The sequence below is a fragment of the Mus caroli genome, unplaced genomic scaffold (assembly GCF_978045245.1).
Source record: "Mus caroli unplaced genomic scaffold, Mus_caroli_1 scaffold_15, whole genome shotgun sequence".
In the NCBI taxonomy this organism is placed as follows: Eukaryota; Metazoa; Chordata; class Mammalia; order Rodentia; family Muridae; genus Mus; species Mus caroli.
Window position 1 is genome coordinate 4,496,409 of NW_028227270.1, and position 14,030 is coordinate 4,510,438.

At 38.8% G+C, this 14,030-nt stretch overlaps 1 protein-coding gene across 1 annotated transcript in view; it reads left to right on the top strand.

Moving 5' to 3' along the window:
• Parp8 (poly(ADP-ribose) polymerase family member 8) overlaps positions 1-12,587 on the top strand; it is a 179,642-nt gene extending 167,055 nt beyond the window's left edge. The window contains exons 24-27 of the mRNA XM_021180032.3: positions 439-512; positions 1,515-1,584; positions 2,366-2,450; positions 9,486-12,587. Of these exons, the coding sequence (XP_021035691.1) occupies positions 439-512; positions 1,515-1,584; positions 2,366-2,450; positions 9,486-9,588 (332 nt within the window). The 3' untranslated portion in view covers positions 9,589-12,587. The remainder of the gene's footprint in view (positions 1-438; positions 513-1,514; positions 1,585-2,365; positions 2,451-9,485) is intronic.
• The last annotated feature ends 1,443 nt before the right edge of the window (positions 12,588-14,030 follow it).

The following is a 14,030-nucleotide window of genomic DNA, read 5'->3' on the forward strand; positions in this document are numbered from 1 at the left end:
GTATATTAGCAGTTTACAACACCATGTTGAACTCTCTCTTTTCTCCTGTCTGAATTTTCCACTCTGTATCTTATCATAGTACTCAACAGACAATACGGATGGAATTTAATTGTAATTCACTAAACATTTTAAAATCAACTTCTGTAAGTACTCTAGTTATAGTGTATACAAAATAATTTTCTGTCCCTATTTTCAATGCCAAGAACAAACAGAGAGATTCCTATTTTACAATCCTTCTGGGGTATCTCATACCTTCAGAACATCAGCTCCGAGGACTGGGGTACAAGCAGCTGTTGCCTCGTGAGCCTGTCATGTCTGCATCTGGCACAGTGTGATTAGACTTCAGCATACAGTACAGGTTTTGACATACATCGATTGTACTTTTGTTTGCTTCAGTCAGCCGTGTCTCTGAGTTCCTACTGTGCTGATGTTTTTCAGGGATGAACAAGAAGCAGAAGGTGTCAACCAAGGACGAGCCAGCTTCCAGTAGTAAAAGCAGCAATGCATCACAGGTGCTGTAGTCACTCACAAGTCAGGGGTGAACTGCAGTTTCATTACACAGCCGGATATCAATAAATACTGAGGATTATTAAGCCCTCAAAATATACTTTAAGTGGTCATTACTCATAAGGGAGTCAAACTCACTCTACGTGCAAAAACCTCATTGCTTGTAGGTAATAATTAATATACATTCATGAAAACACACACACACATTCTGGTGTCTCACTGTACTACCAGAGTCTAGTCTCTGGTGAATAAAACTAGATTATTTCTCCCGTCCTCTTGACAAAACAAAGTATAAACATGCTTAAGTCAGAGGACTATTAGATGAGGAAGAACAATAGCTCACAGAAAGGGCTGTTTAATATTATAGAGAAGTTAATACTGGAACAAGTGCTACATGGCATGCTCATGAATCCTTCTGAGAAGGATCGCCTTTGAGTATAGCACTGGAAATATAGCGAAATCTCATGCTCTCGTGAGAGTGTAAGAATGTAGTCAGGAAACGGAGACCCATCTGATGAAGAATAAGCACTGCTCATCTAAAATCTGAAAGTAAGCCCGGAGGGAGTGCTTTGAAACCTCCGTGGCTCCAGTAAATGTTGTTGTAAATGTGGGTCAGTTTGGCTGGCTGGTTGTATTATCTACAGCGGTTGATTCTAATGTTTGAAAACATCATGCAAACTTCATTGTTTGCCTTGATATACATTTGTCAGCCTCACCGGTAAAACTAACTTTGAATTCTACTTATGTGTTATGAGACTACTGAACTCTGTCTTAACATTGCTTCAGGTCAGTGGCCTTATGAAGGACTCGACAGAGATCATCTAAATACATTAAACGATGCAACAAAAACAGCTGGAGGTTAAAAGAATGCATAGATGGTGGTAGATAACTCTCCACGACCATCTTATTGGTCCATGCTTATTAATGACAAGCTCTTGTTGTTGATGCTTACCAGAGTGCCCAATTTTAAATTTTAACTGTAAGTTTTCAATTGTTTTATGATTTAGTCTCAGAAAAAAGGACAGCAATCCCAGTTCCTGCAAAGCCGTAACTTGAAATGCATAGCCTTATGTGAAGGTGAGTGTCTGAGTCTTATATCCTACCTTTGTATTTCAGAGCTGAAGTGTGTTTACAGAGAGCTCATGATGAAATAGTGGAGTATTGTTCCATAAGACCGTCTCAGAGGGCACTGTGGGAAATGAACATACGTGAGATCTTAGAGGCTAAAACCAAAGTGCAGAACTGGCGTGGGTTCAGACAGGGCAGTATTATTCCTGGCAGATTTTCCAAACATAACTCAGCTTTCAGATAGTGTAATTCTTATTTGTTCTTGTGATACTTCCTCCTCAAGTTGTTGCTTGACTGTGTAAGATAATGAAAACCTTGAACGAGCCATGCACCAAGAAGAAAACATGATAGGACTTTCCATCACTTCAGGGAAGGTGTTTCTTTCTGAGCTCCATGCAGAAAGATTGAGCGGTAGTTTGGAAGACCATAGGCTTTTTTTTTGTTCTTGCTCTAATGTCTGACGGACTTCAAGTCATCTTTTCTTTCTGAATTAAGACTTTCCTTACCCTTTAGTGTATGTCTCAAGTGTTCCACTCCTGACTGTTATGTGTGACAGTGAGTTGCTGTCTGTGCTTTCAGGACCCATTTATTTCTGCTGGTAGTCAAATGATTTCCTTACTGGCCAAGTGGACTTTGGTTGATTTCATTTACATTTATTGATAGCTTATGTGGTTAGGTATTCATTATATGTTCCTTTGGACAGATTTCAGAGAGACGGACGATAGTTACTTAATTGGATTCCCGTTCCTTTCGAATGAAATAGGTCTTTAATTATGTCTTCCACTTTCAGTGATCACGTCACCTGACCTGCACAAACATGGCGAGATATGGGTTGTCCCAAACACGGATCATGTCTGTACAAGATTCTTTTTTGTGTAAGTCTACATGCTCAGATTTGTACGTTACTGGGTTTTCTACAAATGAAAGACTGACTGCAGTATTGTTTGTTCAATTTAGCTGCCAAATATAACAAACAAATAATAGAACGTCTCATGAGTCTAACGATTGATACATCTCAGTATGCTTATTGAAGTTTGTAATGGTTACTTGCTGTTAATCTATAAGAACTAAAGGAACACCTTCTATATATGCTTTAATAATGAAAGTTTCTAGAATCATGGACAGAGAATACAATAATGAAAATGTTCTATAAAAATGAATGTACATTTCATTGTATATAGGCTGGCAAGATATTGCATGTTGGCCTGTGTATTTGTTGGCACGTGAATAGAAAATCATTGTCTTCATTCCAAATCCACGGATGCAGTCAGCCAGCCTGAGTCTTCACTCCATCTTTGCATCTGTAGTCCCACTTCCCCTGCCTGGCCACAACTCTTTCCAGACCTAGGCACAGAAAGGATTTTTAAGAATGAACTGAGTTGTTGGTTTATAGTTTATGGAGTATCTGAAAACAAATTGAAAAGTGATCTGGGTTCTTTTGTAAGTATGTCAATGCGATGGCATTAAAATTGCTACAATCCATTATAGATCCACAGGACCCATGTGTTTCATGTTTGGATCCAAGAGCATGTGGGCAGCTTGTCCACGAGGAGAGATTCTATGGAAACTGATTTTCTTATGGCATTTATTCACTGGCTCCAGGTTTCACAGGAAATGGGTATAGCAGCTAGAACTCCTGGTTTTATCAGGGAGTTTTGAGTTTAAACTCCACAGAAATTAGGAAGAACAATCACCAAGTTGTATAACCTCCCTAAGCTTCATCAACAAAATGAGAACAGTATGCCTACCTGCATCACTTAGAGTCAACAGCAAGCAGATGGCTCACAAAGAACATTGATACTTTTATTACCCACAATTAGATGATTTGCAAAGGTGTAGCTGTGGGGCCTCAGCACATCTAGAGTAGCTTTTTGGATATAATAGCAGTAGGATTGTTCTACATCCTCAGGTCCAGATGGCTGAGTCAGGAAGAGGTCCTTTGGCAGGACCCCTACTTGACCAAACTCTACTCTAAGCGGAGGCCAGTGGAGCTCATGACTGAAGTCTATACAGGTCAGCCTAGGAGGGACGAATAACAGCGAGAAGGACTCAGGGCCTGTGCGGTACTAGGAAAGCTGTCAGTATACATTACACTACAAGATTATTTGGCAATTAAGCCGATGTAGTTCTCTAGTACAAAGCTCATAAAACATTCTCATTTTTCTTGACTAAGCTTCAATTACAGAATTACCTTACCTATCTAGTAAGCTTGAGAGGTTGATAAAAGGATAACTCCAGGATCTTTTCCTGTAGTCTGTTCTTTTGTAGCTTACAAAAATTCAGATTGATTGAACAGAACAGACAGCCTTACATGCAGAAGTAGCTCAGTTCTCAATGTGACCTTTTTATATTTTCAAAAATGATACATAAAACACTTGTAGATGATTAATTATAGGAGGAAAGGACTCCTGTTCTACACAGTAGTGAACAGAGAAGCAAAGCTGCCTGATGAAAATCAGTGTGCCCAGATGCTTTCAAAATGATTCACAGGAGAAATCTTTATTAAGGTAATTTTCATTGCTTTGTAAACACAATGAGATGTCATTTTTTTTTTCACCTCAGTAGATGGAACTCATTAGGTAAGACTGATAATTTCAGAACACACCACGGAGAAAATTCATTCAGTCCATTATTGTACATTCTAATTACAGCTTTTAGTCTCGTCCTTCATAAAAGACACAACCACAGGGCTGTGCCTCCCTTATGAGTGTAGCAACTAGGAAAGAGTAAGTCAATGAGGATGAGATTAACAAGCAAGTTCATTAGCAAGATCTCAAGTGTAGCATCAGGTAGGATCACATAAAACATTTGTCTGCAGAAGATGGGGCCAAATATGTCAGGTCCTTGGGCCAAGCAGCTCTTAGTCTTACGTCCTTTTCAGGAATTCCGCTTCGGTCCAGTTTGCCTTCGGTCCAGTTCAAATATCTCCTCATGATAAAATTTTCTTGAAAATGGGTCAAGAAGACTATGGTGTCTTGGCTCTCCTGTGGTACATGGCAGAGCTTAGACTTAAAATTGAATCCATTAGCCTTTAGACTGATTAAAATCCCTTGGAGTAAAATTTCCTTCCCTTCTCTTTCTCTGCCCTACCTACATGCAGCTCTCTGTATTTGATTTTACCCAATGGTCAGTAACTTGTTCTAAATTTTGGCGTTGTGAACGATAGTCTCACTACCATGATGCTTTTGAACTCAGCCATAATCCTCCTGCCTCACCTTCCCAAGTATAGGGACTATATATGGTTTTTACTTAGTTTTTTTTTTTTTTTTTAGTTTAAAAACTTTTAGTCTGATATAATAATAATGTATAAGATAGGAAATATATAATGACCATCAGGTAAAATCAGTGTCATCTTTAGTGATGCGTTTATAAAAGGTGGACACTGTTCAACTGTAGACTTTGATAGGAAGCAATGTGCTTATACAATTAGACGCCAGAACCTCACCTTTGCCTGTGTGAACATAAATACTGATTGGGCTGCTTGATCTCTGATCTCTAAGTGAACCCAGTTTGTTCCCAAGCAAGATCCCCTTCCTAGCACTAAGCTGCTCTGTCACCTCCTCACAGTACATGGCAGCTGCCTCTTACCCTTGAGAGTCTTCAGTGCTTCACAGACCGATCTGTTCTCTGCAGTGCTTATATTCCATGCGGGTAGAGGTCTGGTACGTAGCTTCTTAGCCCCGCCATTGCTTCTGGCTTCCTGCCTCGGATACCAAACTTCACTTGTTGTGCCAAGATTTTCACGACTGAGGTTCTGTTCTTTCTCAGTGAAGCAGAGATTTTGTCCTCTGCTCTGTCTCTCTCCATTTGTCTTTGTATACATGCCATTGATCGGGTAGGAGAGAATGAAGACCTGCATTTTAACTGATCTTTGACTACTTGCTCTCAAAGATCCCAACAATACCTTTGAAAAAGTAAAGCTATTTTTACAATAACCTTAAGGAATTAATGTATTCCAAGTGAAAGCCATCATTTAAAATCTCTTTGTAACATCTCTCACACACGTGTGTCTAATTTTCACTCCTTATCCAATTCTTCCATCTTGCTTCCCTCCTTCCATTAGCATCTCGGTGCATCAGCTCAGTGCAAACTGGGTAATGCCCAAGGCATATTTCTGTCGTTGCATTTTCCATTTTCCTGCATGTCCTTCTCCCTAGCCCAACCTCTTTGTAGTCACTGACTGTGTGGGTCCATTTGTATTTGTGTCCATGGTGTTTGTCAGGTAGGAGTGCGTGACTGACAGCTGCATTTTAACTGTTCAGTAACCATTTGTTCTCAAATGTCTTAATAATACCTTTAAAAAAACTCAACGCATACTAAGAAGGATCCATTATTTAAAATGCCTTTGCAGCATCTCAATGCCTTTTGTCTATTCTAAGCTGTGATTTTCAGTGTCCTTCACTTCATTATATTTACCTGCTCCTAGGTATAATCTTTGTTTTTGCTGTTTTCTCCTATAAACACCTCCATTCCTGTAGCACTATCACTGTCTCCCACAGAATTCATTTAAAAAGTTCTTCTTGCTTTTAATTTCATTGCTCTCAATGAAATTTTGTTGCTGTGCCATGACAGATTTACTAACTGCTAGGATTTTTACACCGATAAAATAGGTTTGATATGCAGAATTTTTATTTTTATTTTTGGGTTTGTGTTGTTGTTGATGGTGGTTGTGGTGGTGGTGGTGGTGATCTAGTTTGGTGTTTTGAGGCAAGGTTTCTCTGTGTAGCTTTGCCTGTTCTGGAACTCAGTTTGTCCACCAGGCTGGCCTGGATTTCCAAGATATGCCCACCTCTTCCTCCCAAGTGCTGGGAGTAAAGGCGTGCACCACCATGCCCAGCCTCATACGTAGAAATTTAAGACAAGAAAAAAGAAGAAACATGGTTCTGCTTTTGAAGCTCTCAGACCTTGCATGCTGAGCAGACGCTCAGACCCATAGCTGCATTCCCAGTGCCTGTTTCTCAAGGCGAGCTCAAGCCCTTCTCTGGCTTCCTCATCAAAAGTGACATCTGAAGTCACCTTTAGTTTTGTACACTGTCTCTGTACTTCTAGGCTGCTTTGCCCCTGCCTCGCCCCTGAAGTATTTTGAATAGCTCTGTTTCCTCCCCTCATGCAGTTCTCTTTATGAATTGGTAGTATCAAAGATGGCTTATGCGGGAGCTGTGAGTGCATCCTGTATGGAGGCATCTACAAAATCCCGAGGGATCCATGTTAATGGAAAGAGTATATGTGACTTTAATGTCTCAGATATATTTCATTGGTGATACCTGTGGAAAACTGTATCAGAAGAAGATGTGAGGATTGGAAATGTGGAGATACATATTCTAGGAATGAGCATTCAAGTGAAAATTAAAACCTGGGAGATGCTGAAAGGGGTGAGGGTGTTCGCATATATCCAGGAGAAAGGGAAATGGTTCAGCCTGGAGACTGAGGAAGAAGAGGGAAAGGCAGCAAAGGGATGAAGCAGTGTAGCTGAGAAAGACAGTAACAGAGAAAGAGACATACAGACAGACAGACACACACACACACACACAGAGAGAGAGAGAGAGAGAGAGAGAGAGAGAGAGAGAGAGAGAGAGAGAGAGAAGTAATATAGTGGTGAGCTATATGTTATGTATTTTACTCATAGGATATAATGTATCCTGAGCACATCAACCATGAGGCCCAGGAGGCTTTTTTGAGACTTAAGTAGAACATTAAGGTCAGGAGGGAAAATGTACAAGGTTGAGCCAAAGTTGGCAAATTACAACGATTTTTACATAAAAATCCCATCACCGATCAATTTCACATTGCACAGAGCAGAGAAAATAGCATATCAGCTGCATGCCAGTTAGGCTAAGCATGCCCTACTCATTGAAAGTCCAGATCGGAGAGTGTACCAGAACTGTCACAGAGAGTGAATCCACCCGAACGGAGTGCTTTAAAGTTGTACCGAGGTGGTAATCTGAAGTTGGAAATCACAAAGACCTGGCACCCTGGTCTCTCTCAGGGCAGTGTGTTCTTCTCTGTCTCTTCATCTCTCTCCCAGCCTCCTCCTCTTCCCTTCCCAGTCCTGGAGAGTTAGTCTGTCCTAGAAAACCACAGTCATATACCTGTGGTATGGTAGTATGGGAAGCTGCCTGCCTTCTTTTAAGAAACATGGACTTGCCATCTGTGTTTATACAAAAATCAAGTCAGGCTGGCTTTTTCTTAGGGTTTCTATTAGCATAACATTTCAATATAGCATTTCATACATATGCATAATGCGTTCTAACCCTTGCATTCTAACAGTGCATTCAGTTGTATTCTAACTCCTGGTCTCCTCCACCTCCTGTGAACCCCCTTCCTTTTCTTAAATATAAGATCATATATTTTGCTTGCACAATAAAGAATAACTATACACAACCTGCCCCAAACTTCTGATGTAGTTTGAACAACTCAACATTTTTTCACTCTTATTGTAAAGGAATGCTTTGATTTATTGCTTTATATGTGTATATATGTATGTGCTTACTTGAGCTTATATGTACCATATGCATGCAGTTGCCCCCCCAAGGGTTGTCAGATGTCCTAGGAGTGAAGTTATATGCAGGTTGCCGTGAACCACTTGCTATAGATACTGGAGACCAAGCCTGAGTCCGCAAGAGCAGGACTTGCTGCTTAGCCATCTCTCCAACCCATGTATGTTCTGATTTTTAATGTGACATTTACTGTTTGATTTCCTGAGAAAATATTAGTGCTTGGACTATGCGCTAGGCATTTTAATGAGGTCCCATCTTACAGTAATATTATAGCACTGAGGTGGAAGAAACAGAGCAAGTTGTATGTAAACTAGGAAAATTGTATGGTAAGCGTCAAACAAGTTTATCAATATTCTGGGCCAGCTCCACTCTTGGAACCTGGACTAGATGCAAGTGGAATTATCCCTCTGTGTGTAAGCAGTGTATTATGTAAGGAGCTAAGTTCCCATTTCTGCGTGAGAGTGCTTTCTTTTCCCACCTCATGCTATCTCAAGAGAATGTCAGTATGGCAAGGAAAAGACAGAAGAAGCCTTCACTCATCTCGGAGACGCTGTGCTTATGCCTCTGCTTATCTATTTTGAAGTAATTACCACTTCTCTACGTCGTCTTTCTTAAAGCCATTTTTATGTCATAAAATTAATTCATCACCTATTTCACTCTGAATATTATCATCTCAAGTTTGAAAATGTGTTCTTTGGAAGTCCTTATTGCCTAAGTCAGCTTATTTGAGGAAATGAATTATCTAAAATGTAATTATTTCTTTCTCAAGCACTTAGCAATTGCTGTCCTTTAGAATCACATCTTCACTTTTTTTTTTTTTTCTCTTTTTTAACTGCTAGGCTGAACTTAGCTGGTTTGCAGTCTTATGTGAAGTGCCAGCATAAACAAAAATGTATTACAGACAAAGAGAACAGGCCTCTGGTTGATACGGAATGCTGGAGTGCTGATTATGCAACACAGTAGTTAGAAAGTGGCCATGGTGAGGAAGCCAGGGTAGACCCTGAAGCCAGTGCAGGTGAGGGAGGGGGCAGCTGAGACATGAGTGGACTGAAGACGTCCAGAATACAAGGGGCATGAAGGTGTAGGTGCTAGATTCTTTTGCAGTTGATGTCACAGCAGCCGGTGGGAGAGATGCTTGCATTGTGGGTGTCCCTACCAGTCTGGCAGTGCTTTATGGGAGATGAAGCACTTAACATCGAAATGGACAGAAGGGAATAAGTGAAGGTCTGGCAGAAAAGAACAAATGATACCTACCAAGTTTCACCTTTAACACACATTACAAGATGCAACTAAAACCAAATTGCCTTGTGTCTTTAGTGCCCTTGTATGACCTTTAGGAATCAAATGGGATTTTGAAGCCATTTAAACAGTGCCGTCTTTGTCCATAGATCCTGTTTCTGCTTTCTGTTGTAGCTATGAAGATGGCCAGGTGGGAGATGCCAATATCAACACACAAGAAGGAGGTATTCACAAAGAGATACTCCGTGTGATTGGTAATCAGACTGCGACTGGTTAAAGGAAGACCACGTAACAGGATCTGAAAGCCTTCCTCGGGTTCAAAGCTGGATTTTGAACTGAAGAAGATGACAAAATAATTTATTGTTATTATAAACAAAATTAACCCTTTGAATACTGATTTTTTTTTTCTTAGTATTTCTAAATATTTCATTAAATGCCTAAAATGGTATAAGATTTACCGATTGTAGGGTTATGGAATCTAGTAAATAAACATTAAACAGCACTTAAACTGAAGTTTGGGTTGCGTACACAATAAACAGATTGAAAAAACAGTTTTGTGCTGATATTTTTATATGAAATCCTTTAATTGGACATTTGGTATCATATACTGCTATTTTAGAGTACTGAAGTAGAATTGAAGTCGTTTTATAATGGCTTCTAAATCTGCCAGACAGCCTGCAATAAGGACAATGTCTGCACGTGGCAGTGTGCTCAGTCAGTCTGAGTCACACCAACATTTGAATGCCATAGGAGGGGTATTCCTATTCTCATGTCTTTTCTTATAAAACGGCAGTTAGGTCCAGAGGCAGTGCCGTGCCAGAAGGCATGGAGCACACCCATCTGTAGATGCCATGTTTCAGGATGTGCGACTGAGCACATGTGTGCATGTTCATGCTGCATGTATTTTGACAACAGAGATGGATAGCTTCTTCATTCTGTCATTTAGTGAACAGAAAATCACAATCAATAGGCAGTAAATATGGACATAAACTGCGAAATGAGCCAAATTTACTATAGTTCATTTACATATACAAAAAAATACTTATACACTCATTTTTTTCCCCGATAGTTTGATGAAATTTCTCACTGGTTAATATAACTAATTTAAAATGTTACCTGAAAGTCAACTAGGGGAAAAGTAATGTCCCTGGTGGCTCAAATCTGTATTTAAATACTTGGTTGATTTTTAAAAAGGACCACAGAAGTAACAGAAAGTGCGCATTTCTTATTTCTTCCAGTGGAGTTTACTTGTACCATACCTGTATTTTTATATTTTCCATCTGCTACCTCTGATTATTTTTTTCATATTGAGAAAGAACGTAAACTTTGAAGCTTCTTTTACATTAAAAGAACACAAGCTGACAGAGAAAACTCACCTCCCTTTCAGCACTTCTTCATCGAGAGTCATGCGCTCATCCAGTCCTTTCTGTTCCTTTGTTTCTTAGATTCATAGGCCTTTCAAGTTTTAACTGACATTGTTTATTTTGCTATATGAACGATACCTTTGGAATCAGACCATTCATGGAAGCAGTTTAATTAGTGAGTCTGCCACTCTATTTAGACCCTGAATCAAGGCTCCTATCTGATTTTGTGTAAACAGAAAAAACTACAAGCGTGTCATCATTTGCAGTTGTGGTGTAATGACTTTCCTCGTTATTCCCGTTGGCATAAAAGGCGAGAGGCGGCTCATGCTTGTTGTCAGGGGTTGCAGTTTAGGATGATTTTACTGGTCATTTGTTTTCCTTATACTATAAGTAATTGAAATGCCACCACTTATGGGGAAAAAAAAAAAAAACAGAATTGAAGAGGTTAGGATACAAGAGGAGGAGGAGCATTGATTTGTTGTGACTTGTCCCTCTGATCTAGGGAGTAATATCAGCATATTAGATCCTCTATTGAGCTTTCAGTGATCAGTGATTTGAAGACTTGTGTGGCATGAGAATATCATTTACTTCTTTCTACCAGACATCCTAAGTCATTGCAACAATATTTTGAGATATTTTCTAGGCAACAAAAAAAGGAAGTGATTTTATGGGATGTTGTACATGGGATAATAATATAAAGATGTAATTCCTAAATTTAAAATGGGTGCTTGTCTTAGGATCCTCCTATCAAGTCACCAGTGAGGAACCTCCGAAAAGTCTGTAGAATGCCTCCTAGCTTAATTGAAACTCCCTGACCAATTATGGTTTCATTTAGTAGTTAGTATGCTGTACTAGAATATGAACCAGAAGGATGACCTGTACTTGCATTCAAGGGAGATAATTAAGAAGAGGGAAAACTGACATCAAGAACTTCTACTGCCAATTTAAGAGTACAAGAAAATTTGCCTACTCAAGTAGAAAAGTAATTGGTCGTTTAATACCCATTTAATACAACACAGCAATGGGCATTTTATGATAATTAAATGAGTTATCTTAAAATGATCATCGAGTTGTATTACCTTCCCAGAATTAGTTTCCCACAGTTGCATCAGAACTTTTATAAGCAAATATTCTAAAAGGAGGAAAACTTTTATTGAACTTTTGAAATTGGAACTCTTATGATACATTAATGAAAATGCTTATATTTCTAAAGGACGTAATTTCTACGGATACCGTTAGTAGGTGAACACCCTACTTCTAAAACTCAAGGTCTCTAAAAAATTCAGAAACAACTATCATCCTATGACCCAGTTGCCCTATTAGGGTGATTTTACTTGATGACTCTAGAAATTTTAGATGGTATTGCAGTTTAATTATCGTTGGAAATCTATCCATTGTCTTTTCTAACAGTAATGTTAGCTCTGTGTCGTTGCTACTCAGTACTGCCCACAAAGCAAACCTCATCCGTCATATAGAGTAGGGTCCATTCTTTCTTATGTTGCTAATTTTTATGGAACATTTCATTAGGAAACATTCTTCCTCTTTTGCTACAAAATAGAGATGAAATGACTGGAAATTGAAGCAGAGAAAAATGTAATGAGATATAAATAATGAAGTACCACAGATTATGTCACAGTGAAGCACTTTGATGTGACCAGGAGTATGCTAGGCTGGTCGTTATTCTCAGTCAGATGTTGCGTTTGAAGGTTTTTTATTTAAACTTGAATTTTACAAGTGCCATATCGTTAGAATTGCTGTGAAACACTGTAGAAATAAGAGATGAACCCAAGCTGAGATGATTGTTCCTCCTTGGAAATTTTAAGAATATGGCATAGTAGCCACTCCGTTTCCACTCCTCTACTGATTAAAAGTGAGCATTAAATATGGAAGTCTATAATCTTTAATATCCCTTGAGACTTTTACCAATGCTTGCCAAATTGGTAAACGTTTCATTAATCATAACTTGTTTCAGGACATGCAAGTTTCAGAGAGCATTCAAGACAAACTCATCCACAACTTTCATCACACAGTAATTTAATATCACGAAGGGCCACTCAATCTTGGATCATCTCTCATCCAAATGAATAGAGATATCATGGTGACATTTGAAGCACATTAAAGAAACATACTATCCTATTGGCCTGCTGAATTCTTTGTTCTAACACTACCTCAGCACTAAAGAGTGGCTGCTTATCAAAGCAAATTGGTTTCCAGAGTAAGGAACAAATACAATTTTACAGACTGAAGTCGTCAAATCAATCAACAGTTGAGACCATACTAGACACAGACATTGCCGGCTCCTTCCCAACGGCAGTAGCCTAGGCATCTTAGTCACAGCAATTAATGACATAGTTAAGGAGTTATTGCAAAGGATTTAAGTGGCATAATTAGAAGTTAATTAGTTCACTGTTAGGTTCATTTTCTACATGGGCCACTTTCATGTCCAATCACAGTTACGCACACTAAAGGGTTAAAGAGTTTAAAGAGCAAAACAAAACAACCCCAGTTGCTGTGCTAGGATGACAAACTGAATATTCAAATAATGTTGGCAACTATTGCCTAAGAAATTTTTGTCAGCTCATCTATGGATTTTATGTATAATATTACCCAGTAAATTTTTCTTGGGGACTTTGTACACACCATGAAATATAGACTTTTTTGTCAGTCAAAAGTATCTCAAGTAGCTTTTAGACAAAACATATCCATGAGTGTGAAAAAGCTGTCGTGAGGAATAGATTACATTACCCAATTTCCAGCAAGCAAAAAATAAATAAATAAATAAAAATAAATAAATAAAAATAAATAGTACGTATTTACATAGTCAATGTCATTTAATGTTCTAAAACAGTTTCTTCAAATCTGCCCAATATTTAATGTATCATTTGAGAGTTTTAAAACTGCAGCCACTCCTTTATGTAAACATTAAGGTATGCCTATGTTTCTTTGACAACCTTCTTTACAAGAGATTTCTTGACTTTTGTGCACAGAATAGTATTGCAACCTGCTATTTAGCCTTTGGTGCCTTAGAGTTCTTCTAACCATTTAACAATATGTACATAATGTAAATACTGCCAAGAGATCACTAAGGCCAAATATTTTCTCTATTCACTTTTTATTGCACTTGCTTTCTATTGCTCCCTCAGCCTCTTTTATCCAGCTTTGTAATAGTTCTAACATTGTAGCCAATGTAAATGTTTACTTTCAATAAATCTGGATTTGTTCAACAAGTGTCTATGTGGGCACTGCTTTGCAGACTCGGGGAGGCCCTGTTGGTAAATCTTTCTTCTAAGGACTGCATATTGGATGGTCTCAACAAACTCTAAAAATGATGTTGCCATTGTGGCTTTAAAATTAT